The sequence below is a fragment of the Drosophila miranda genome, chromosome XR (assembly GCF_003369915.1).
Source record: "Drosophila miranda strain MSH22 chromosome XR, D.miranda_PacBio2.1, whole genome shotgun sequence".
NCBI classification, from domain to species: Eukaryota; Metazoa; Arthropoda; class Insecta; order Diptera; family Drosophilidae; genus Drosophila; species Drosophila miranda.
Window position 1 is genome coordinate 26245111 of NC_046674.1, and position 24378 is coordinate 26269488.

At 47.2% G+C, this 24378-nt stretch overlaps 2 protein-coding genes across 4 annotated transcripts; one reads left to right on the forward strand and one right to left on the reverse strand.

Moving 5' to 3' along the window:
* Positions 1–834: 834 nt before the first annotated feature.
* Positions 835–8249, reverse strand: LOC108152729 (LIM domain kinase 1). 3 transcript variants are annotated; one of them, XM_033386823.1, is made up of 8 exons: positions 8146–8249; positions 7969–8091; positions 7406–7499; positions 6327–6998; positions 6092–6181; positions 4725–6003; positions 3041–4649; positions 835–2453 (listed from the first exon to the last, which is right to left on the reverse strand). In XM_033386823.1, exons 3-8 carry the CDS (start codon positions 7423–7425, stop codon positions 2128–2130), a joined length of 3996 nt encoding a protein of 1331 aa, XP_033242714.1. In that variant the 5' UTR covers positions 7426–7499; positions 7969–8091; positions 8146–8249; the 3' UTR covers positions 835–2127. The 3 variants fall into 3 exon arrangements, with proteins under 3 accessions (XP_033242714.1, XP_033242715.1, XP_017137757.1); XM_033386824.1 differs by lacking the exon at positions 7406–7499; XM_017282268.2 differs by lacking the exon at positions 6092–6181 and having other exon boundaries at positions 8146–8248.
* Positions 8250–12672: 4423 nt separating this feature from the next.
* LOC108153233 (mitochondrial potassium channel ATP-binding subunit) lies at positions 12673–15487 on the forward strand. Its single transcript, XM_017283070.2, has 5 exons — positions 12673–12823; positions 12959–13346; positions 13417–14433; positions 14512–15117; positions 15181–15487. Exons 1-5 carry the CDS (start codon positions 12774–12776, stop codon positions 15349–15351), a joined length of 2232 nt encoding a protein of 743 aa, XP_017138559.1. The 5' UTR covers positions 12673–12773; the 3' UTR covers positions 15352–15487.
* The last annotated feature ends 8891 nt before the right edge of the window (positions 15488–24378 follow it).

The following is a 24378-nucleotide window of genomic DNA, read 5'->3' on the forward strand; positions in this document are numbered from 1 at the left end:
CGTCCATCGAAATGTAACTTACTTTCTCTCCCTCTGCCTTTGCCCCTGTATCCCACTGGAGTCCAGGGTATCTCTTTGTCGAGGCGGCCCTAGTCTATGCTGGCACAGTGCTTACGTGTATATATGTACGTGCATATGCACCATCTGTACGTGCATAGGCACCCACGCAATGGATAAATTATTCAACGATTATAAAGTGCGTTTTTGCATTTGCATTTTTTTATTAAGTTTACAATTTTCTCCTTTTTTTAATAACAGAAAAAAAAAATTAATTCGAATGAGGAGGGAATGCTGGAATGTTGTGGGGGTGGTGGAGGGTGCTGACGTTGCATTTTCTTCCACAATTAAACATAATAATTATCAACTGCGTTTGTATATACATACATATAATATATAAAAATATCCACAAATATTTTGTATTTTCATTAAATACTAGATAAAGTTTTTAGTCAAACATTGAGTGGCGCGAGTGTGTGTGTGTGTGTGTGTGTGTGCAGCAACTTTTATACTGTATAACACTTGTATGAAAGTTGCAGTGCACTCACTTGAGTGTTACATGGCAATACGAACGTAAGAAGGCATTCTGTTTAGTGTGTGCTACAACTGTTAGGCTGTATACCAATCGTATAACAGTTTTCGCACACACTTGCAATCACTTTAGTGTTCTATGTATGTCTGTATGGCAATTGAAACATTAGCGATCATTGTACTGTGATACTGTCATACCGTATACCACATACACGCACACATAACAAAACACACACACACACAAGAGTGTTATATGGCAATGAAGCTATATATTAATTGCAAGCGTTTTATAATGTATAATTCAAGTACAGTATAAAAGTTTCTTTATCTTCCTTCATCAGCATTAAGTAATATACATATGTTTCTTTGTGTGTTGTGTATGGGAGTGTGCTTATGTGTGTGTATAACAGTTAGCAATGTGCGTGTTTGTGAGTGTGTGTGTGTGTGTGTGTGTGTGTGCCTTAAGATCTAGAGATGCATTCTTTGAGCAAAAGTTTTCGCATATACATATGTATGTACAAACATATATACATACATATGTAGTACATAGAGTAAATATCGCATATAGTACATAATAGTATTATTCTACATTTAAGTTAGACTTTTGTTTCTCAATAAAAAATGCTATTAGTTATTGTTCATGGAGAATCGATCGATAAATACTAAATTAGATTTAAGCACTAACATGGAATACAAGTACATACATATATGTATGTACACACACATATACATATATACATTCATATATCATATATAGTTTTATATGGAATTATCATTGTATTGTATTACATATATATATAAAAATACACATTTTAACCACAATTTTCTAATAAAATTCATTTCCTTAATGTCTTTTTTTCTTTCTTTTGTGGGGTGGGTTTTCTTCTCTCCATAAATCCCGCTCGATCCCAGGATTCCATCATATTGTATCACTGGGCATGGCACAAGTTTACGTTTCTTCTCTTCTCCTCGCTCTCGCTCTCGTTTTCGCTAACCGGTTAAATCGTGTACAATGGTAATTGCTTAGCAGTTTATACTATACTTAGTAGATGAGTGGCTTTTGTTTCTTGTTTCGTTCGGGGTTAGTCGGTTAGTAACAGTCGGGTCGGAGGAGCCTGTTACCGAATCTTAAATACTAGCATTAGTTGTTCTGTTTTGGGCGTTATATTCAATTCTAAATATAACATTATACAATTGATTTTATTACATGATAAATTTGTAAATATTGCAACATGAATTTGTTTCGCTTCTGCGCAGGCACTTAACCTTCGTTATGATTCGGATCCATACTGGTAGAACAGTTGTTTGTTTTATAACTATTAGACGCGATCCCCAGCTTCCTCTCTCGCTCTTTTCGCTTTTCGCTGGTCGATACTTTTCTTCATTTTTCATGGTCGATTTTGTTTTTTGTTGGAATGTGTTGTTTGGTGTTCGTTTGTCTTGTGCGTATAACAGTTGCCTACTGTGTGTTATACCAGTTGGACCATGTAAATATGTGACTGTGTACAACTCCGCCCTACTGTTTTTAACAGCTTTCCGGAGTTTCATAGCTATAACAGTTTACCCCCTTCCTCTCCCAGTATAACAGCTGTATGACAGCTAGCAGCGCGTATTGAAATGGTTGCGCACCGGCGGTGGCGGCGGTGCCCTCCTGCGTCTCTCTCCGGCGGCGGCTCCTGCACCTGCCGCGCCGGCCGACCCGGACCGGCCATGACCATTGCTGACTGCCGCCAATGCGTGCGCTACACCTCCAGCGCCGGCACCGGCGCCTGTTGTCGCTGCCTCCTCGCGCATTTTTTGCTTCTGGTCGCTGAGCAGTGCCCCCAGACGATGCACCTTCTCCGGACTGAGGATATTCAGGCGGGTCGTCTTCAAGGATTGCTGTTGCTGATGTGGCTGCTGATGCTGCTGATGGACGGGAACCACTGCAGAGAAGGAACAGAAAGATATGCAAAAGATTGACTAAGAGTTTGTTTCCAATAAGCGAACGGACAACGCAAATACACGTAAGCGCCGGAGATCGTATCGAAGCCGATGACTGCTGCATGCTCTCTCTCTCTCTATCTTTCTGTCTTTCGCTGTTCGCAAAAGGCACGAATTTATTTTTTGGTTAATGCAGAGGGACCTAGCCCCTATCTCTATCTCCATTTTGCTCGCACTATACATGAGAGGTGGAAAAATAATAGAGAGAAAGAGAAGAATCACGACGGCTAGTTATGTTCTAATGTTAATTCTTGCACTTCGTTTATGCTCTTTCCACCTAATGACTTATTTTATACAACAGCAGCCGCTACAACATCTCGCGTGGTATCCCAAGAGTCTGAACAGAAAATGTGGTTGCTTTAGCCCCTGAGGACGGACAGACAGACATGGCTATATTGCCTCGGTTATTGTTGCTGATCAAGAGCTAATATACTATATATACTAATATAAACGCTTCCTTCTGAGTGGTATCAAGAGAGAGAGAGAGACAGAAAGAGAAAGTTGCTCAATCTTCAATATCTGGTCATACCGTTGCTCAGGCGCTGGGCCGTGGCCGCCGTGTGCCTCTGGGCCAAATGCTTGCTGGGTGATCCAGGCCGGGGCCGTGTGGGCGACGCATTGCTATGGCTGGGGGGCGTCGTGTGTGGCGGCTGTGCATGCGAACGACTGAAGGGACCTTTGGGCGGCTTCGTCTTGTGGCTGCCCATAGGCAGGCGCTGGCTGCCGTTGGACCGTTGGGGCAGCAGGGGGACCATGGGGACCAGGGGGAGCGTCAGTTTGTGTTTCTTGGGCAGGCAATCCCGAGGAGCAGTGGCTGTTCCTGTTCCAGGACTGTTGCCACTGAAATTTGGAAGGATGAAAGCCGGAGATCTGGACGAAGCTTCAGCCGAGAGGCCGTGCACTTCGACGGCGCTGCTGCTGTTAGTGGCCTTGCTCCGTTTGGGTGCCGTTGTTGGCGTCTGCTTGCTATGTCCGGTCGTGCTCGTGGCCAGATTTTCGAGAGATTCGGCTTGCTGGAGCTGCTGCTGTGTCGCCGGCGTTGGATTACGGCGCCCAAAGATGGGCGTCTGATTAATGCGCTGGGTGCGTGGCGGCGGCGGGGGACAGTTGCCGTTGAGGCCGGCGGCGGCCGCCTCGTGCTCCAGCCTCTGGAACATCTTCAGGGCCACCGGCGGTGTCTTGAAAAAGTTGCGCACGGAGTTCTGCGATGGGCTTATATTGCGGCGGCTCGCTTCCTCCAGGTGCTCGAACTTGCTGAGGCGCTGGTGCAGTCGCGTCCGCATATCATCGACGGCCATGAGAGGTCCAGACTCTGGGGCTGAGGCTTGTGGCGGGGGCACCGCAGTGTCTGACTCCTTGGGCGGGAGCTCTGGCAGTGTGGGAGTGGGAGCATTCACCTCGTGGTAATTGAGACTCGTGTCGCAACTAGAGTCCACATCCGAGTAGTTGTTAAGGTCGCGCACGTCGTGCAACTGCAGCTCCGCGCCGGGACGCAGATCGACGAGGTAGCCCTTCTCCCCGAAGGGCCGGCACTTCTTCAGGGCCTGCTTGAGGACCCGCTCCGTCGAATGGGTCTCCGGGGTGACATTGCGCCGCTCCTCCTGGGCGCCCAGGAAGCGCTGTCGGCGACGGGCACGCATGCTGTCCCGCAGCCGCTCGCCGCTTGGTGAGAAATCCTTTCCCAGATGCGGGGACTTGGGTATCTCCGGCGAACGGATCAACAGATTCTCTTTTTCCTTCTCCTGATTCGAGGGCGAAGAATCCTCTACGTCCGCATCGATGTCTGGAGTCTTGGCCACCTCAGCGAGCACATCGAGATTGTCCAGACTGCGCTGGGAGGTGGGCGACAGGGCATCCTCCGAGCTGAGGTAGTTCTCGTGAAAGTTCTCGATCTCGTGCAGCAGGCGGACGGGCGGCAGTCGCTCGGTGGTCAAATGGTGGCGCAGCTGCTCCAGCCACACGTGCAGAGTCTCGAAGCTGGGTCGCATGTCCGGATTGAGATCGCAGCAGACGAACGCCACCTTGATAAAGGCCTCCGGACAGCTAGAGCAGAACTTCTCGCGGAACTCCTGCTGATTGAGGCTGAAGTCTGAGTTCCTGGGCATGAAATCGGGATCCGCTTCCACGCGTCCAATGATCTGCAAAAGGACGATATTATCAAAAATAGAATAGAATGGAATGGAATTGGAATGGATCCTTCGGGATCTTCTTACCTCACAGAGCATTATGCCAAAGGAGAATACATCCACCTTCTCGTCGTACTTGAGGCCCTTCATCATCTCCGGGGCCATCCAATAGGGATTGCCCACCACCGTGTAGCGTTGCCTTCGCTGTCGGCTCTTGCTTCGCCTCAGAGTGCTGCTCGGCGACATGGCATCGCTGCCAGTTACAGCTCCTCCAGCAGTAGCAGCAGTAGTTACAGATGGGCCACCGTGTGGCAACCGCGGTGCATCCACACTTCGGGCGAGACCAAAGTCGGCCACAATCACAGAACGATCCTCGCGCACCAGGCAGTTCATCGAGTTGAGGTCCCGGTGTATGATGTTCATCGAATGGAGGTAACTCATTCCGCAGGCAATGTCCCGCGCAAGGCAGACGCGCTGCGGCCAGCTGAGGGACTCGCTGGAGTCGTGTATGAGCTCCTTGAGGCACCCTCCGGCCACGTACTCGGTGACCATGTGCAGCTTCTTGTCCTTGTACAGTACTCCGATAAACTTGAGCACATGCTGGTGGTCCAGCAGCCGGAGCACGGCCACCTCCTTGATGAAGTTGCGCTGTGCCTCCTCGTCGGCGCGGTGCAGCTCCTTGAGGACCATCACCTCGCCGCTGAGGCGGTGTGTCACCTTGAACACCTTCCCGAAGAAACCCTCGCCCAGCTTCTCGCCTATGACCAGATCCGAGGCACGGAAAATGCGCTGCGGCTTCTGCACGACGCGGCAGCTCTGCGTGCGCGACAGGTCGTACAGCTGCGGATGGGCCGAGTGCTGTTGGGCCGTATGCTGGTCATCCAGCAGCTTGGACATGCTCGAGCAGCGCTCCTTATCCTTGAATTGCGTCATGTGTGCCGTTGCCGTTGCTGCTTCTGCCTCTGCTGCTGGCACTGCTGCTGGCACGGCTGCTGCTGGTTTCGTTATCGTTGTCGAGGAAGTGGCATTTGTGGCCTGGCGCAGTTTCCTTGCCTTGGCGCTCTGCTCGGCCCCAGTCCCAGATGATTTGTAGAGACGCTCCCGCTCTCGCCCGCCCACCTCTACGCTGGAGGCCGATGTACTGAGCGGCAGGACCAGTGTGGAGGCGGAGCAGGCTCGCTGTATATCCGCCTGGCTGCAGGATCGGCACACCTGCACCGGATCATGCTCTACCGTGAGCTGGAGCATCTTTTCGTTGCTCCGGATCAGCTTATCGATCTGCTCCACCGAAGAGTCGCTCACCGGCGTTCCATTCACCTCCAGGATGCGGTCCCCAATATGCAGATTCGTCAGATTCACATCGATCCTTGGGGATAAAGAGACGACAGGGGGGGTTAGAGGGGGGTGATCGTATAGGGTGATGGGGGTGATGGGCATGGGCCTATAGCTTTTACCTATAGATTGCACCGCAGCAATGATCCGCCACGGAGCTTAGCCACGCAAAGGCGTGCTCGCCCATGCGGCCGTAAAAATTACAAATTAAACTTTTTGTCGTCATGTCCAAGCATGTGTTAGATAGAGATGGACAGATGAAAGTTAGAAAGAGACAGAGGAGCCACAGAACCAGATCAAGGATTAATAAAGGCGGATGGGCTAGGATTTACGAATGGAGTGAGGGAGAAACCTTACTCTGTAATCCGAACGGAGGGACAGCCATCGTCCAGGGACACGCCATCCACACGGAGTCCGGGCGTGGCATCCTTGGGTATCTCGACAAGGCGTATGGAATGCATCGGCTTGCCGGCTGTCGTTATCCGTGCCTTGGCATCCGCCGGCATCGGCTGGCACGATCTCTTCCCGTAACAGTGGCCGCAGTAGAGCTTCGATCGTTCCACCAGTGCATAGGACTCGCCCTCGCCGATAAAGGAGCCGCAGGCCGTGCAGCAGAAGCACTCCGGATGGAATTTGTGCTCGCCAGCGACCATTACGGGTCCGGTTATCACTGCCGTGCATTGCTGGCAGGCATCCCCAAATCGCGCGTAGTAGTCCTCGCGACAGTATAGTAGACCCTCGCGCTCAAAGTACCAGTTGTGCAGGTGGCTGTCGCACACGGAACAGCGAAAGCAGTCGCAGTGCCACTGCTGCCCGAGGGCCATCACAATCGGCGCCTCCTCCTGGTGGGGCAGCAGCTGGTCGTGACAGTGGCCGCACTGTGACATTGCTGATCCTCCTGCTACTCCCCATGCTCCTGCGCCTGCTTCGCGTGCTGATGCACCATTGCCTCCTCGGTGGCGCTGGTGCTGCTGCTGATGCATGGAATGTGGAATGTTATGTATCTTCTTGCGCCCGATTACGTTAGCACTGCAATAGAAAGAGACAGACAGTGAGTGAAGGAGAGACACAATAAATTCTAGGTTTTTTTTCTTCGGGGTGGTGGGCAACATTGACCGTGAAAATTCATGAATGTGTATGTTGATGCAACATTTTACCGCATTTCAACATTTGCATATTTATGTATGTGTTGGTACGCCTATACGAATGACTGCATTCTGCATTTAAAATGGCACAACACTTTACAGCTGTGTGCCGCCGCAAGGTAACTGTAGTTGTTGTGTGCATATTGCTATCTCGTTTTCGTCCCCAACTCGAGGAAAATGACGAATGCGCCTCTTAATACAAAATTGAAAAAGCACAAACAACGAACGCACAGTGGTTGAAATACTGGTAATAGTGTCTTTGTGGAATCGAGTGTGTGCATAAATACATACATGTACATATATACTGGCATTGGTAGCCACTCGTAGTCAGTCACAGGTAATCAATGCCTAATCCAGATGAAAACTATTGTAGATTTGTAGATTACTGGTGGGGGTAACAGTAAATATTTAACTTTTTTGCTGCTCAATTCCGACACATATACTATTTATATTTGGGTTTAGTAATCTATTTCACACATCACTTGATTTATTAATAAAAGGGCAGCCACTTAATCGCTCGAATTAGTATATTTTTGTGTGTGTGTGTTTTGTGTGCAGGCCAATTGGAAAAGCCATGCATTCCACTGTGCAAAGTCATTACCACACATACACATGCACGTGTACAGGTGCTGCACACAAGTGATAGAAAATGTGTGTGGGGGAACGGGAACAACACAATAGCACAGCGAACATAGCCATCTAACAATACTAATGCTTCATCTTCTTTTTTTTGTTGTTGTTTTAAACAACTTTTGCTAGCATGAGCGTCTATTGTTTCTAATAATATACACAGTCTCACACACACACCTTACATAATTGTTCGTATGTATGGGTTCTGCTGTGTATTTACGTACATTTCACATTTGTTGGTATTCTTCGTTTAGTTGATTGCCTCGGCTTTGATTTGAATCCTGGAATCCAGTTAACATTGTAGGTTTGCTGCCGCGCACGTTGGTGGGGGTGTTTGAGGGCTTGGGCTATAATTTATAATAATATAATCGACACAAACAAGAAAAACAAAAAAAACAAACCAAAAATGAAACTAGTGATGACAGATAGAGATGGTACACTGCTCAAGCTCAGTACACAAGTCCCGATATATTTCTAATGGGCTGTTTACACTAGGGCTATATCATGCGTTTTTGCGTCTTGTCGGAGACGCAGTTTTTTTTCATGGCATACGCATAAACGCGTAGGGATGGCCAAAAGAACCGTCCTTTTCGAAGGCAGGTGCGTATATTCGAAATATTTGGTTCCTCTTGCATTTTCTTCCCATATGCAGCACCCAGTAAAATATTATATTTTGACGCGTTAAAGTTATTGCTGAGGGAAAAGGTACAATTATATACATATATAATCCTTAAAACAGATTGTGTCATTAGCTACGTCATTTAGTGAAGCCGTAAGGCCATAACGACACTGCTTGATATATGGAAGGAGAACATCGAAAGTTCTCATGGCTCTACAGCTGAAAATAATAAATAAATATGAGCATCACTTATCTTTCATAATATTTATATACTCGAAATTTGGTTCCTTCCCTGGTCATCAAACAAACCAATCAGCTATTCTCCAGACGCACAACCTTCATCTGCCAATTTAAATGCCTATTTACGTCATGACGTTCGATATTGATATCGATGGGAAACGCACGGTTGTGTGAAAACGCTATAGAGTAGCGAAATACTTTTAATGTCACGAGTCATCAGTGATGTAAGTAATTTTTAAAGGTACTTTTAAAAACAAAGGGTAAAGAAACATTAATACGCTGTTTTTTTTTAATTTTCGCTCAAAAATCGTACTCACGTGTCCATCACGTGTCATCATTTATTCAAATAGATTGCCTTTATATCCTTTTCACTTTCAAACAATTTCTATTTGGCGCGCACCTCTCGCATCCAGTCGATAGTATCGATAACCGAACTTGTATCGGGTAAGGACCTCCTTTAACCGGTTGACAACAATGAGTCTCATTACATACTTTTAAATTATTTACTTTAATTACTGACATTTGGTGATGATGGAACTGCATTTCCCAATCATTGACCAGGTGAACCCACCGGGAAATATACATGTTTTTCATATTCTGGAGCTGCAGATTCAGAATGTTATTCGGCGAAAATTGGACCTTGGATGGTATACCATTCAGGCCACTTTCATAGTCAGAAGCTGGAGACATTCGGGCAGTCGCTTAGGGTGAATATGCTGCAAATTTTGGGGAATATTAACACAACACATCCGGACTTTCTGTCGCGGCCGCTTCCTGCCATAATTAATTAATAAATAATAATAAATTAAATACATGAGAAATCTACATTTAGAATTTTGAATAGCCGTCTGTTTATGATTTTCTTTGTTGTTGTTGGGTTGTTGTTAGTTTTGATGTCCCGAGAAGTAGTATGTCTCCTTTTTTGTCTACATTTGGCGGGCAAGGGGAACTACCCAGCCCTGGGGTCGACAGCTAGCCGGCATTGCCCTCTGGGAAACAAGCCAAGTGTAACAAATCCTTGGAATGCGTGGAATACAAACGTTTGGTGAACAGACGCACCGAATACTACCTAAAGTGGAAGGGCTACCCACAGAGATTTGGAAAATCTTAGCTGGAAGCAAAAGATGGCACGACTGTGTACGATGTACGATGTACGAGTGGCAACGCAGATGGGATGATGGGGACTACCTAGGTCGGGTGACGCACCGCTTCATCCCGAACGCAGGCTTCGTCTACTAAGGAATCAAACACAACGCCGCGGAGTTCAAGAAATCGGTCCACCTGGGCAGCAAGTGGAGAAGATTTGGCTGCGGAGGTTTAAGTGCGCACCGAGAAGAAGATTTGGTTGCGAAGGTTTAAGTGCGCTTCGAGGAGAAGATTTGGTTGCCGAGGTGTAAGTGCGCTCCGAGAGGCGAGGGTGGCGGATCTTCTGCTTCCAGCTAAGATTTGCCAAATCTTCGTGGGTAGCCCTACCACTTTAGGTAATATTCGGTGCGTCTGTTCACCAAACGTTTGCCTTCCACGCATTCCACGGATAAGGCGCGACTAGCCGAAGTCCTGTTGTACGAGTGGCAACGCAGATGGGATGATGGTGACTACCCAGGTCGGGTGACGCACCGCTTCATCCCGAACGCAGGCTTCGTCTACTAAGGAATCAAACACAACGCCACAGAGTTCAAGAAATCGGTCCACCTGGGCAGCAAGTGGAGAAGATTTGGTTGCGGAGGTTCAAGTGCGCTTCGAGGAGAAGATTTGGTTGCGGAGGTGTAAGTGCGCTCCAAGAGGCGAGGGTGGCGGATGATGAAGTACACTTCGAAAGGGAAGTAAGGATGGCGGGAGCTGTTGGTGGTTACTGCCGATGCTTACCACTCCACTGGCCGGAGCCGAACTGATGGTGACCGCTCTGGCGGCGCCCGTTTTATTTCCGAAGGGCAGCTGTTGTGTACTTGCGTGGTATGGAGGTGCTATGGGCACACTGGAGTGGTCAGCTGTAGGTGTAAGCTAACCATAAAAACACATCAGACTAATGGATACTTTCATTATATTGATATACTTTTTTAAAAGTTTTAACTAAGTAATGACATGATTTTTTCCACTTCATTATGCTATGGCCGAGTTTCAAAACATTTTGCTGCAGCAACATGTTCTACGTAACCACTGACGTTTTTACCGTTGGCAAAATTCAATTTGTATGGGCCAGACTCATGTGCCGAGAAAACACCCGCAATTTTGGCAACATTCTGCACACCCTAGGGAAGAGGATACTATATAATTTCTGAAATTGTTGTCATTTCAGGCTTTAATAAATGCAAAAACCAGTCAGCCTCTGTATAAAAGGTATTTCAATGATATTTTGCAGTTACTCGTCTTCTTGCAGAGACCAAGAATAGGTATCGGGATTGAGGTATATATACGATATATATAAGAAGCATATATGCATGAATAGGTCAAAAACATTTCCATCCAAGAAAAAGTCATTATTACTTTTTAAAGCAGCTTGGAAAACAGAAATAGGGTATACAAATGACCCATACTCATAACAGATACGATACCTGTTGACCAGCAACAATGAGGTAACATGTTGCATGCGAAGATATCGATAGGCGAGACCCTAGAAGCGCTGAGAGGAAGGTATTTTTTTGAACAGGGTGGCAGGGCCAAAATTCCGCGCGCTCTCCGGAGCCGTTGTGAGAGGATTTCCGATCTCATCCCATAACGGAGTCCCGAAGCCAACTCACCCACACCCAAAAGAAAAGAGAGCCGACAGCAGCCCGAATCAGGCCATGCCCTTGAACCTAGTTCAAGGGCGATAGAACAGAGAGCGATGGGGATCGGCAGCCGGGAGCATTAAACAGAACAGCCAAGAGGGGGTTCAGAAAAAAAAGTTCCCGCAACGGAGGAGCATGCGCGCCGGACCTAGTGACTTAGCGATTTTTTTTGTTCTGAAAGAAAAAGTGAGTGGGATGAGGATGGAGTAGTGGCCATCACCCTGCAAAAAAATGAATAAAAGATAAATAAATGTGATTCCAGGGGATCCAGATCAGGGAAAGACCAGGAACCAGGACCAGGAAGCATAAGAGTGAGTCCGCTCCAAAGGGGGAGTAAAGAAACCCCAAATTTATTTTTTTGTTGGCCGTAGGGAATAGGTCACAGCTCCGCCACCCTGGCCTGTTGTTCCTGCTGGTCTCGAAGGATCAGACCTGGCCACGTAGTGCGGGACCCTCGCCCACTTAGGGAGAAGAAAAAAAAAAGCACATCAACTTATTTACTCCCATTAATTATTTTTGTTAGACGTCTCTAGTTATAAGTATATGTAATTTAAGTCCGTCCATATTTATTATATATATGTAACCTATTTATTTATATTTATTATATTATTTATTCCTATTAATCTAATTATTTATTAACCGCCAGTAGTACTAAGATGAGGGGGGGATGAATAGGCAGGCCTAGTTTAGAAATGATATCGTGTGAAAATAGGAAATGAAGTGAAGATTATAACGAAGAAATGAATTGTTAAGCGTTTCGTATGGGGGGAAGAGGAGCCACAGCAACGAGAGGGTAAGGCTTTTGCCAATGGCAGGGAGATCCGGAACGTGTGATTCAGATCTCAGGTAGGGTGGGTGCGTCGGGGGTAAAACATCGACACCTCGACCTGGTCCAAGTCTGTGTTGAGGGAAGACTGTAATGTTGTTTGTCGAGTAGAGTCCGTTTTTTTCAGTTTTTTTTTGTCGGTTATTTTTGTTGTTTCATTTTGTTCGAGATGTCCAATCAGTTGGTTGTTGTGCGACCTGAGGGCTTGGGAAGTATCCAGCCCTGGGATGACTGGCTAGCCGGCCTTGCCCCAAAGAAAAACAAAGGTTCGTAACAAACATTCCATACACACTTACGCACTTCATGCCGTTCTTTGACTTTATTTGTTTAAACCTTGTTTTAGAAAAAATTCAATAAAAGCAAGGACTAAAAACCAACCAATCTTGTACAATTTAACTTGAACAAATGGTCATTATATTTAAGGTATATTTTGAAAATGAGACGGTATATTTTGGTATATTTCTGAGGGCCAGTCACACTGCTCAAGGTACAATCTGAATTGCTATCGATGCACAGGTGGTATTATTTTGTTTGTTGCATCTATAAGTGAAGCGAGAGACGAACCGAGGCCACCAGATGCTACGCTTACTCGTATCCAACTGCAGCCGCCGCAGTGACCCGCTCAGGTAAATCGCGTCACCCGCCATGACTGCGATAGAGTAGAGCGCCTGTCCAAAGGTTGCCTCGTGCGTGCTCGAGCCAGCCCCTTATGTCATCATAATCAGCTTTTATCTTTCGCTATTATTGATTATTGTTTATAGCCGATGCCACCTGCTGCCACACCTGCCACTGCCACTACCACTGCCCCGGCGGGAGCTGAGCACCCGCCTCCAGAATGCCACACGCCTCCTGCGACAGCAAATCAAAAAGGATGTCCGGCCAACGCCACCTCCGAGCACAACTAACGTCAGCCGCCTGCTACAGACCACACGCGCCCTTCTATGGGGCGGTAGCAGCCTTGCCCTGGGCCTAGGGGCACGCAGCTGGTGGGGGGCAGGGCGGTTGTCCGTACACTGCGAGGGCAGCCGCCTGGCGGGAATGATGCAGCACAGCCTGACGTCGGAGGAGGAAGAGGACCACAAGTTTGACTGGCAGCGCCTCTGGTCGTACCTGGAGCCACATCTGTGGGAGCTGATCGGCGCAATAGTCGTGAGTAGTGTAGTGCTCCAGTTCCAGGTGTGCCCAACGTTGTTCACTTCAATTATATTCCCATGTCCAGGCAGCCCTCATAGTGGCCTTTATCAACATACGCATACCCAATATCCTGGGCGATCTGGTGAACACGCTGGCTCGCTATGGCAACACCTATGTGATGGACCCCATCCACAACTCGTTTGTGCGGGACGTGAGCAAGCCGGCGACCAATTTGCTCAGCTTGTACATGCTCCAGTCGGGGTTCACGTTTGTGTACATCTACCTGCTGAGCCGCGTGGGGGAGCAGGTGGCGGCCAGGATGCGCCAGGATCTGTTCAAGCAGATCGTGCTGCAGGATATTGCCTTCTTTGACGAGAACCGCACGGGGGAGCTGGTCAATCGGCTCACCGCCGACGTGCAGGACTTCAAGACCTCCTTCAAGCAATTCGTTGCCCAAGGACTCCGCAGCTCAGCCCAGCTGATCGGCGGCAGCATCTCCCTGTTCCTCATCTCGCCCCATATGGCCGCCATCGCCCTGGCCAGCGTCCCATGCGTGGTCATGTTCATGTCCTATCTGGGCCGCAAGCTGCGCTCCCTCAGCAAGAGCTCACAGGCCCAGGCGGAGCGGGCAACAGGCGTCTGCGAGGAGGCCCTCTCCAACATTCGGACGGTCCGCTCCAGTGCCTGCGAGTACAGCGAAATGCAGCTCTTCGAGGCGGAGACGAACGAGGCCGCCCGCCTCGCGCAGGAGCTGGGCTATGGAATTGCCGTCTTCCAAGGCCTAACCAATTTCTTCCTGAACACCCTAGTGCTGTCCACCCTGTTCATGGGCGGCCACCTGATGTCCACCGAGAGCCTCACGCCCGGTGCCCTGATGGCCTTCCTCGTGGCCTCACAGGGCGTCCAGCGATCCCTGTCGCAGGGATCCATACTCCTGGGCACCATGATCCGCGGCATGACCGCCGGCAGCCGGGTGTTCGAGTTCCTCTCGCTGGAGCCGGAGGTGGACCTGCTGCGTGGCTATGTCATACCCCAGGAGCGACTCCATGGAGAGATACGGTTCGAGAACGTCTCCTTTGCCTACCCCATGAGGCCAGACCATGTGAGTATCTGTCCCATCCAATTATATATCCAATTCAGTTAAAACTTAAAATGAATTAATTCTTTAACTCTCCATCAGATTGTACTCAAGGACTTCACATTGACGCTGCGCCCCGGCCAGACGGTGGCCCTGGTGGGGGCCAGTGGATCGGGCAAATCAACGATAGCCGCTCTGGTAGAGCGCTTCTACGAGCCGACCTCCGGCAACATCAAGCTGGACGGGTACAAGCTGTCGGACATATCGCCCTACTGGCTGCGGGCCAACGTTCTGGGGTTCATCGAACAGCAGCCAATACTGTTTGGTACCTCGATCTTCGAGAATATCCGCTACGGAAAGCCGGAGTCCGGCGAGCAGGATGTCTTCGAGGCGTCCAAGCTGTCGCAATCGCATGACTTTGTGACGGCTCTGCCAGACGGCTATAGCACGCATGTGGGCGAGCGCGGAACCCAGCTGAGCGGTGGACAGCGGCAGCGCATCGCCATTGCCCGGGCCCTGCTCAAGAATCCGCGCGTCCTTATACTGGATGAGGCGACGAGTGCTTTGGACGCCACCAGCGAGGCGGAAGTGCAGAAGGCCCTCGACACGGCCGTGCAGAACCGCACCACTCTGGTGATAGCCCACCGTCTTTCCACCATCAGGAATGCGGATCTAATTGTGGTCCTCGACCAGGGACACATTGTGGAGGTGAGTCCAACGACACTATCAATAGCTGGATACCCCTTTTGATACCCTCTCCTCTCCTCACAGTCGGGCAGGCATGGCGAGCTGATGGCCAAACGAGGCCTCTACTACGCACTGGTGCGCCAGCAGGAGCGACGCGACATCCAAGAGCAGCATCAGGAGCAGCATGCCGTGGAGGAGCCTGCTCCCACAAAGCAGACGGAGGAAGATGGAAGGCCGAGCACGGCCAAAGGCTGAACTGAACGACAAGAAAATGATTCCCCGTACATTTAATTTATGAAATTGTTAATGTTTTTTAATTCCAATTGACCAACAAAAACCCTGGCACGAGACGCTTACGATAAGTTTACAATAAAAAAAACGCTGAAGACAGTATTGTTTTTGTTACCAAAAAAAAAACAAGTATTTTCATATACTCGCCGATTATTAAGGTTTAATTAATCATAAAAATATTTAATGTTTTTCAAAAATAGTTTCGGAAAACAGTTAACGGAGTGTGTGCCCTTTGAGTTTCACCAGTGTGACCGCGGATTTATCGTTAAAATATACCGTCCGACCCTCAAAAATATACCGTAAATATACTGACGAATTCAAGTTATATTTTACATATTCCTCGATTTTTATATTCCGTGGAATATTACTAGCTAGATAGAACATTTAGCCATGCCCACATAATTTTATCCGATTAACGAATCAATTTTCTACTTTCTAATACTTGCTTTAAATACAATGTTGCTACAACAACATGTTTTGCATTTCATTTTTGGCGATTTTCATTGGACAAAAGCAAAAATCGCGTCGTTCCCGTTTTAACCGGCTCGTATTTAGCGGTATATTTAAAAATTTAAAGTTTATATGGATATATTATAAGTGGTGTATATCAAATACATATTAAACTCATGCCTAGCCAAAGCTCTGGACAAGATTATTGCAAAAAGGTTGTGGTGGTTTGTTTTAACAACCTGATCCACAACAACCAACTAGGGTTCAAAAGAGGCAAATCTGTACTAGACAGTCTACTTTATGTAGACCACCTAGCTACCAGAGCCATCGCCCTGAAAAAACACCTCACAGTCATCTCGCTGGACTTCACCAAAGCCTTCGACAGAATTGGTATTCACACCGTAATAAACCAACTAAAAAAATGGAAAGTAGGGCCACGAATTCTTAATTATGTTAAGAACTTTATGTCCAACAGGAAAATCCTCGTCAAAACCGGCAGAAGCCTATCAAATATCTTCCCTCTAAATAATGGCATTCCCCAAGGCTCCCCAATCTCCGTTATCCTTTTCCTCATAGCTTAAAACTCAATCACCGATATCATCTCCCTCCACAAACAAATCAAATTTTGCGCGTACGCCGACGACTTCCACCTACTCATCAATCACAACAAACAAAAAAGGCCCACAACTAACATCCAAACAATATTTAACCAAATAGACGACTGGTGCAATCACTCTGGCTCAATCCTCTTTAAGGAAAAATCCCAACCCTTCATATATGCGGCAAACACAACTGCAAACCCAAGATACTCACCGGTGGCACAACCATCCAAGCTACCGACACACTCAGAATCCTAGGCCTCACAATCAACACCAAATACAATTGGATCTCTCACATCAACAAACTCAAAATTGACCTTGCTAAGCCACTAGGCATTATCAAACACCTGTCTTCATTTAAATATAACTGCCACACCTCATCATAAGTGCAAATCATAAAATCCATAATCATTTCCAAAATAGATTTCTGCCTTCCCATATATGGATTTGCTCCCAAATCCCAACTTAACCGCCTAAAAACCATCCTAAATACAGCAATAAGAGCCGCCCTTGGAGCATTCCGTACCACCCCCATAAATAATATGCTAGCTGAAACCAACATCTTCACCATTGAAAGCAAACGAGACTACCTAACCGGGAAAATCTCCAAAAACCTCATCCACGGTAAATCCACCCCCCTAAATACCCTTACTAAAACCCATAAAAGACGAGGGGGAGCGTTGTGAGTTGCTGCGGACACCGCAACTCTACAGTTATACCCGATACTAAGTCAGTATGGCTCCCCTCCGGCAGACGGCGCTAATATTAAACGACACGACAAAGAGTGTGTGCGAGAGAGACAGAAAATCAGTGTGAGCGTGACGTCGGGCGCTGCGCGGCCACTGCAAATTGATTTCTTGTTTTTGGCTACAAAAATGATCCGATCTGATCCAGATTCAGCAATCTGATAGATATGGTCGTTATCTATGATTCTGCGTTTTTAGTTTTCTTGAATGTGCAATATTGTGGATGCAACAGATTTTCGTCCTTTGTGGGGGCGGAAGGGGGTGGGGCGAAATTTTGAGATATACGTTTTATAGTGAGATCTAACAGGAGTGCGGATACTAAATTTGGTTACTCTCGCGTTAATAGTCTTTGAGATTTGTGAATATCCCCAGATTTTCGTCCTTTGCGGGGGCGGAAGGGGGTGTGGCGAAATTTTGAAACAAACTCGTCTCGGTTTAATATATTAGGAGTGTGGATACCAAATTTGGTTGCTCTAGCTTTTGTAGTCTCTGAGATCTAGGCGCTAATGTTTTACTCTAAGCAAAGCCGCCTATGCTACGTGTGTGTTAGAGAGAGACAGGGCGAGAAAAAATGAAATTGTTTTCTTGATGCTGGCTATAATAATAATACGATCCAATTCAGATTCTGCAGTCTAAAAGATATGGTCATTCTCTACGATTCTGCGTTTTTGGTTTTCTCATATCCTTAAAATTGTGGATGCCACAGATTTTCGTCCTTTGTGGGGGCGGAAGTGGGCGGGGCGAAGTTTTGAAATATTTTTGTAGCAGTGACATATCACAGAAGTCTGGATCCAAAACATCGTTGCTCTAGCTCTTATAGTCTTTGAGCACTAGGCGCTAATAGGGACGGACAGACGGACAGACGGACGGACGGACAGACGGACAGACAGACATGGCTCAATCGACTCGGCTATTGATGCTGATCAAGAATATATATACTTTATGGGGTCGGAAACGATTCCTTCTGGACGTTACACACATCCACTTTTACCACAAATCTAATATACCCCAATACTCATTTTGAGTATCGGGTATAAAAACTGGATTGCTGCCAGCATACTCATCTGTACTTTCCAGCGAAATAATTGCAATACACGAAGGATGGCTTCGTTAACCCGAAATAAACGTGGAAAATATGCTATCTGCACCGACTCCCTCTCCTCTATCACCTCAATCAGGAACCCCAACAATCACTCCTACTACGTCTCCTCGATCAGAAACTTATTATCCACCCACTTCCCTAAGATCCTAATAATCTGGATACCCAGTCACATAGGCATTCGCCGACCCTACAGCCAAGATGTACGCCAAATTTCCCCTCATTTACACCCCAAACCACAACTCTACCGACATTGCACACTTCCTAAAAAAAATCCTCCAATCCAAACAAACTGACCTCCTCACAAACACCTCCACATGGTACCAACAAATTAGCAGCCTCGCTACCAACAACAACCCACCCAAAAGCAATATCCTTAATAGAAGGCACCAGGTCATATTTAATAGACTGAGACTGGGCCACACCAAGCTGAGCAACGCCCACTACATTGACAAAACATTGCCCAACACATGTCCATTGTGCCACAACGCTAACATAGACTTACGACACACACTATACACCTGTCCCTCACTCTCACCACAAAGGTCCCTATCATTTAATAACAACGACCCCATGCAACTTATCGCAAACCCCACCAACTCAAATTCCAAAATTATCCTCAAATTCCTACAAACCGCAAATATCCTTCACAATATATAACCGAACATACTGTAAATAAATACTCATCCCAACATCTTTGTATATATGTATAAAAGCTGACCCAATTACCCTAGAGCTTCAGGCCTCAGTAGCTATAGCTCCAACTCCTGTTAATATTTAGTTTTAACTAGCTATTAGCATTATTTAATAATAATAATAAAAAAAAAAATACATATTAAAACTAACTTTTCAATACCAATTTTAATACTCGTCCCTGGGCTCCGTTACAGTGACCAACATGGCAAGTACCCTGCTGAAATCTAAATCAAAATCTGGCTCACTGGCTCATCCAACTCCACACGTTGACGTCCACGTCCTCTCGCTGGGGCTGCCCAGCAGCTGCTCCTGCTGATGATGTTGAAGGATTGGGGGCAGGTGCTGGTGCCTCTGATTCCTGTTCTCCTTCTAGCAAATGCGACGCATAATGCAGAGCATGTCCAGGACCACGGCTAGTCGGAATGGTGAGCGTCAGCAGGTACGTGATGGCCGCATTCAGGGACAGTTACAGGTTGAGGTACTGATTGAGCATGTCAGGAGCTGCCTCCAGTATATGGGCGGGCAGAATGGACAAGCTCACGACGGTGTAGATGTACGCGAGATGTGCACTGGCTGGAGAGACACTTATAATGCTAGACCAGTTGTCGTGAGTATTGCTATAGCTGTTCTGGGGGGGTGCCTGATAACCACTTGTTTGATCGCGGTCGAGGTCATCAAAGTACTTCTAACGGCACAAAAAACGACACGGCCACGCAAGAGGAGACCGAGAGCAGCAGCGATTACGGAAAGCCCCGTAAGCTGGGCGAGGATGAAAGCGACGAGCCCGAGGAAAATTTCGGCTACAACGCGTACTTGCGCTGGTTGAGGGTCCGGGAAGTGGTCCCGCCAGAATCCGGCGAGGAGAACGTCGGCTCCTCCTCAGCCGGCAGCATCTCCCCGATAGCCGCGGCGCAATCACCCCGCAAACTATCGCCTTGGAGGAGATCGGCGAGGGGGGCCAGGTGCTGGCTTCGAGGAGGGAGAGGACCCCTTGGTACCCGAGGACGAAACAGTGGGAGAGAACCTGCAGGCGCCGCGCTTGTAGGCCCAGAGGCTACCAGATCAACAGTCGGCCGACAAGGAAAACAGCGACTCTTACCCAGCCGACCTGGACTCCTTGGAAGAGGTAAACGACGTATCCATGGACCTGGCGCAAGGCGACGTGGGCGAATTATTCGCCCCCTTCCGAGAGGTGCCTGAACTGCACGATGTCAAGTAGAAGCAGGTCTGGCCAATCGCACCAGAGGGGTGGCGCGTCGATACCGCGGATCGTCGCATACCCACCAGCCTGCTCGAGAAAATTCGGGCTCGAGAGCTCGCAATGAGGGAACCAGGATCCCGAACCAAGACGCTGGAGACCCCCGAAGGCCAGCAATTTCGGGTCACCCTCAGCCGAAAGGGCGTCAGCATTTCGTCGCGTCCTCCCCAGCAGTAAAAAGGGAATGTAGGATGCGGGCTATCCCCTTCACAAAACAACAGCAGATCAAGAACTTTTCTAACGTTAAGTTTCATAGTTTATGTTTTTCTTCTTTTTCCCAGGAGGGACGGCTCGAAGTCGCTTAGATGAGTTTATTTGTTATTTAGGAAACATTAAATTTGGCGCTATGGCCGGGGTATGCTCACCGCGCCGGTGTTCACAGAAATTTGTTTGATCTCTGGATAGGTGAGGTGGACCCATGGGCTTTGACTACAAGCTAGTGTTGCATTGCTCATGAGTGAGTGAACAAAAAAGATTTGATCACTAAGTGAGCAACTGAACATGTTCCTTCCAAACCTTTCCTTTTTAGCTTACTTCTTCTTTTTGCGCAATTTTGCTCCTCAAAGGGAATTTTGCGTTCTGGCAGTTGATGGTCATATTTGTTAGACTTCACATTTTTATACCAGATACTCAAAATGAGAATTGGGGTATATTAGATTTGTGGTGAAAATGGATTAGTGTAACGTCCAGAAGGAATCGTTTCCGACCCCATAAAGTATATACATATATTCTTGATCAGCATCAATAGCCGAGTCGATTGAGCCCTGTCTGTCTGTCCGTCCGTCCGTTTGTCCGTCCCCTTCAGCGCCTAGTGCTCAAAGACTATAAGAGCTAGAGCAACGATGTTTTGGATCCAGACTTCTGTGATATGTCACTGCTACAAAAATATTTCAAAACTTCGCCCCGCCCACCCACGCCCCCACAAAGGACGAAAATCTGTGGCATCCACATTTTTAAAGATACGATAAAACCAAAAACGCAGAATGGTAGAGAATGACCATATCTTTTAGACTGCAGAATTGAATCTGAATTGAATCGTATAATTATTATAGCCAGAATCAAGAAAACAATTTCATTCTTTCTCGCTCTGTGTCTCTCTAACACACAAGTTTTATGGTCGGTATTGCCAATTGCAAAATATGAGTTCAAGGATCTCAGAACCTGTAAGAGCCAGAGTAACCAAATTTGGTATCCACACTCCTGTAATATCGGACCTTGACCGCACCCCCTTCCGCCCCCACAAAAGACGAAAATCTGTTGCATCCACAATATTGCAGATTCGAGAAAACTAAAAACGCACAATCATAGAGAATGACCGTATCTATCCGGTTGCTGAATCTGGATCAGATCGGATCATTTTTGTAGCCAAAAGAAACAAATCTACTTGCAGTGGCTACGCAGCGTCCGACGTCACGCTCAGACTGATTTTCTGTCTCTCTCGCACGCACTCTTTGTCGTGTCGTTCTATATTAGCGGCGTCTGCCGGAGGAGAGCCATACTGACTAAGTATCGGGTATAAATGTACAGTTGCGGTGTACGCAGCAACTCACAACGTTCCCCTCGTTTGTATTACGTCCAAGCAAAGACTATACAATACCAAGATGTCGCATGAGCGACCAAAAAGCTGTTCTATGGCGGGTCCTAACATTAGGACCCAAAAGGCACGAGGGAGCGCGCGGGGTTTCAATTCCCTTTTCGCCTGTACTTCGTCTCTACCGCGACCCCGCTGCCCATCGGTTTCGTCTGTTCGGCAATGCCTTCACCGTCGAAGCGGTGGTCGCGGATCGCCGATGTCTTTGGAGCGGCACAGTGGGACCTTTGGCCGTCTCAGCTTGCTAAATTAGTTAGTTAGTCAATAAATATTTGCACACTAAAAATAAGGTTAAACTTTGAGTGCTTATATCTCCTAAACTAAAACTATCTTGAAAATTCGATTGGAAAATTCTCTATTAGATGCGTACATTAAATTTATCTAAAGCACTCATACAATTTTTTGACTAGTTCGGCTGAGTCCCCACTGTGCCGCGCCAAAGACATCAGCGACCACGCTGCCCTACGGTTTCGGCACGCAGACACTGACATGCTTTCAGTGCGCTTGTGTGTGAAGCTAAAAGCCGTATATGCTGCGGGCGAAACCGGTTTATGGCCGTGCCGACCTAGGACATACACACATATACACAACTACAAGCATATTTCTGGGTTGGCTCGAGCTCGCGCTGACCGAGGCATTGACGAAGCCGAGTAGCACTTCGGAGGCGAAGGTAGCGTAAAAGAGAATTGAAGTACTAGCCCCGCGCGGCCGTACCATGAAGCGTCAAACGAAAATTGAAAAAGCATTTGTTCCCATAGCTCGCAAACGACGGTCAACACTTTTTCCCTTTGCTGTCTCGTCACTGACAAAACCGAAAAAGACCACGAAGACACGGTCGGGTCCGCCGTGATCCGCCGCATGTCTGCACACCACAACAAGTGCCGGTGCAGCATCCCCAACAACATCCCCGGAAAGAAGAAAACTTCAATGGCCAACCAGTGCCGGTTGTTGCACCTCAGCAAGGAGCTTCTATGCTCTTCTTCTTATGCTCTAAGCTTGATGCTGCGGTGAGTCGTGGATCGTAAAATCTCCCGAGCGCCCCTCCGAGCGCGCGAGAGCAAGTTGGGACCGGAGCGCACGTTGTTGGCACAGTGCTTGGTAATTTTTTGCTGCTGGCCTGAACACTTCCGAAACAATCTAAATATGCCGTGCAATGAAGTCAAATAAATTGTGTGCTCATTTTTTATGAAATACTCATTAAACCTATTAAAATTAGGTATACGTGTATGCCCAAGGTTTACCGAAATATTGGTTACATACACCTGGGAGACGATATTTTCGATAAGAAAAATACGCCTTCCAAGCAACTGGAATGCTTACATGCCTGGTTCGAGGGCTGGTCTGTGATTACATTTATTTTTGTAACTCAATTGATTGTTAACAAAAACGTAACAAACACCCAAGCTATTGGTCAGACGGTTAAGTGTTGCACTGCAGCCAGCTTAAATGTCCGCGCTATAGTCTGCGATCAGGCAGCAGTAAGCACGGCGGCTCTTGAAAAAATAGACCGTGAAAGATTGATCAGTCCGCCAGTCCCTCAGTTCGTGTGCGATTAGGTACATCTATTCAAGAGTGTTATAAATAACTTCTTGAAACATGACATAATTACACCAGTCGGAAAAGCGACATGGAAAGTTATCGAAAAGTTTTATGAAGTCGATTCATTAAACTCTTTTCGTTTGGCACCTAAGCTAACAGAAAAGCACATCGATCCGAAGGATTTGATTACATGAAAACCAATTTGGCGGTCAACATATTTTCAAATACCAAGTGCTTCAATCAAAATTCCCTGGAAGAGTATTTCGACAGTTAAAAGCGAAAAAATTGGCTGGCAATATGATAGCCCAAGGAGGATCCCACTCCCATACTCCTCTCCATCTGCAAGCCGAACTCCCCCAAAGTCAGTCCCAAGAGCCCAGGGACAAGGTGTGATATGATATGAAGATCGCCCCGAGCGTCCAAAGAAGTTATATCGTCATGCTGTGGAGCTGAACACGGTGTAGGTGCCCACTACGATGCTCATGGGCCCCTCAATGGATTCAGCAGCTGCCTCTAGAAGTATCTCTAGAGCTCTCTATCGCCAGCCGGAAAAATGTGTGCCTTATGCCAAAAAGAATATAAATATTTACAAAATACTGAAATCACGCAGCCCCTTTTTATTTAAAACAATAGGCCAATGGCTGCGGTAATGTAGGCTATCCAATTTACAATCTTTTTCTGTATTACAGAGGAAAACGACATGGAAGATGAAGAGTAGTTTCTTCTGCAATGAAGTCAAATAAATTGTGTGCTCATTTTTTATGAAATGATCATCAAACCCAAAATTGAGTATATGTACATACGTGTATGCCCTAGGGTGACCGAGCTATTGGTTACATACACCTGGGAGACGATATTTTCGATAAGAAAAATACGCCTTCAAAGAAACTGGAATGCTTACATTCCTGGTTCGAGGGCTGGTCTGTGATTACATTTATTTTTGTAACTCAATTGATTGTTAACAAAAACGTAACAAACACCCAAGCTATTGGTCAGACGGTTAAGTGTTGCAC

Excerpts from the sequence above, each read along its gene's own strand:
- LOC108152729 (XM_033386823.1), bottom strand. The coding sequence starts at position 7,425 with ATGCCAGTATATATGTACAT. Across the intron at positions 6,182-6,326 it reads CCCTCCGTTCGGATTACAGA|TTTAATTTGTAATTTTTACG; the intron begins GTAAGGTTTCTC and ends GACGACAAAAAG. Across the intron at positions 2,454-3,040 it reads GGCCCAGCGCCTGAGCAACG|TGGTTCCCGTCCATCAGCAG; the intron begins GTATGACCAGAT and ends CCTTCTCTGCAG.
- LOC108153233 (XM_017283070.2), top strand. The coding sequence starts at position 12,774 with ATGCTACGCTTACTCGTATCCAACTGCAGCCGCCGCAGTGACCCGCTC. Across the intron at positions 12,824-12,958 it reads CGCCGCAGTGACCCGCTCAG|CCGATGCCACCTGCTGCCAC; the intron begins GTAAATCGCGTC and ends TATTGTTTATAG. Across the intron at positions 15,118-15,180 it reads ACCAGGGACACATTGTGGAG|TCGGGCAGGCATGGCGAGCT; the intron begins GTGAGTCCAACG and ends CTCTCCTCACAG.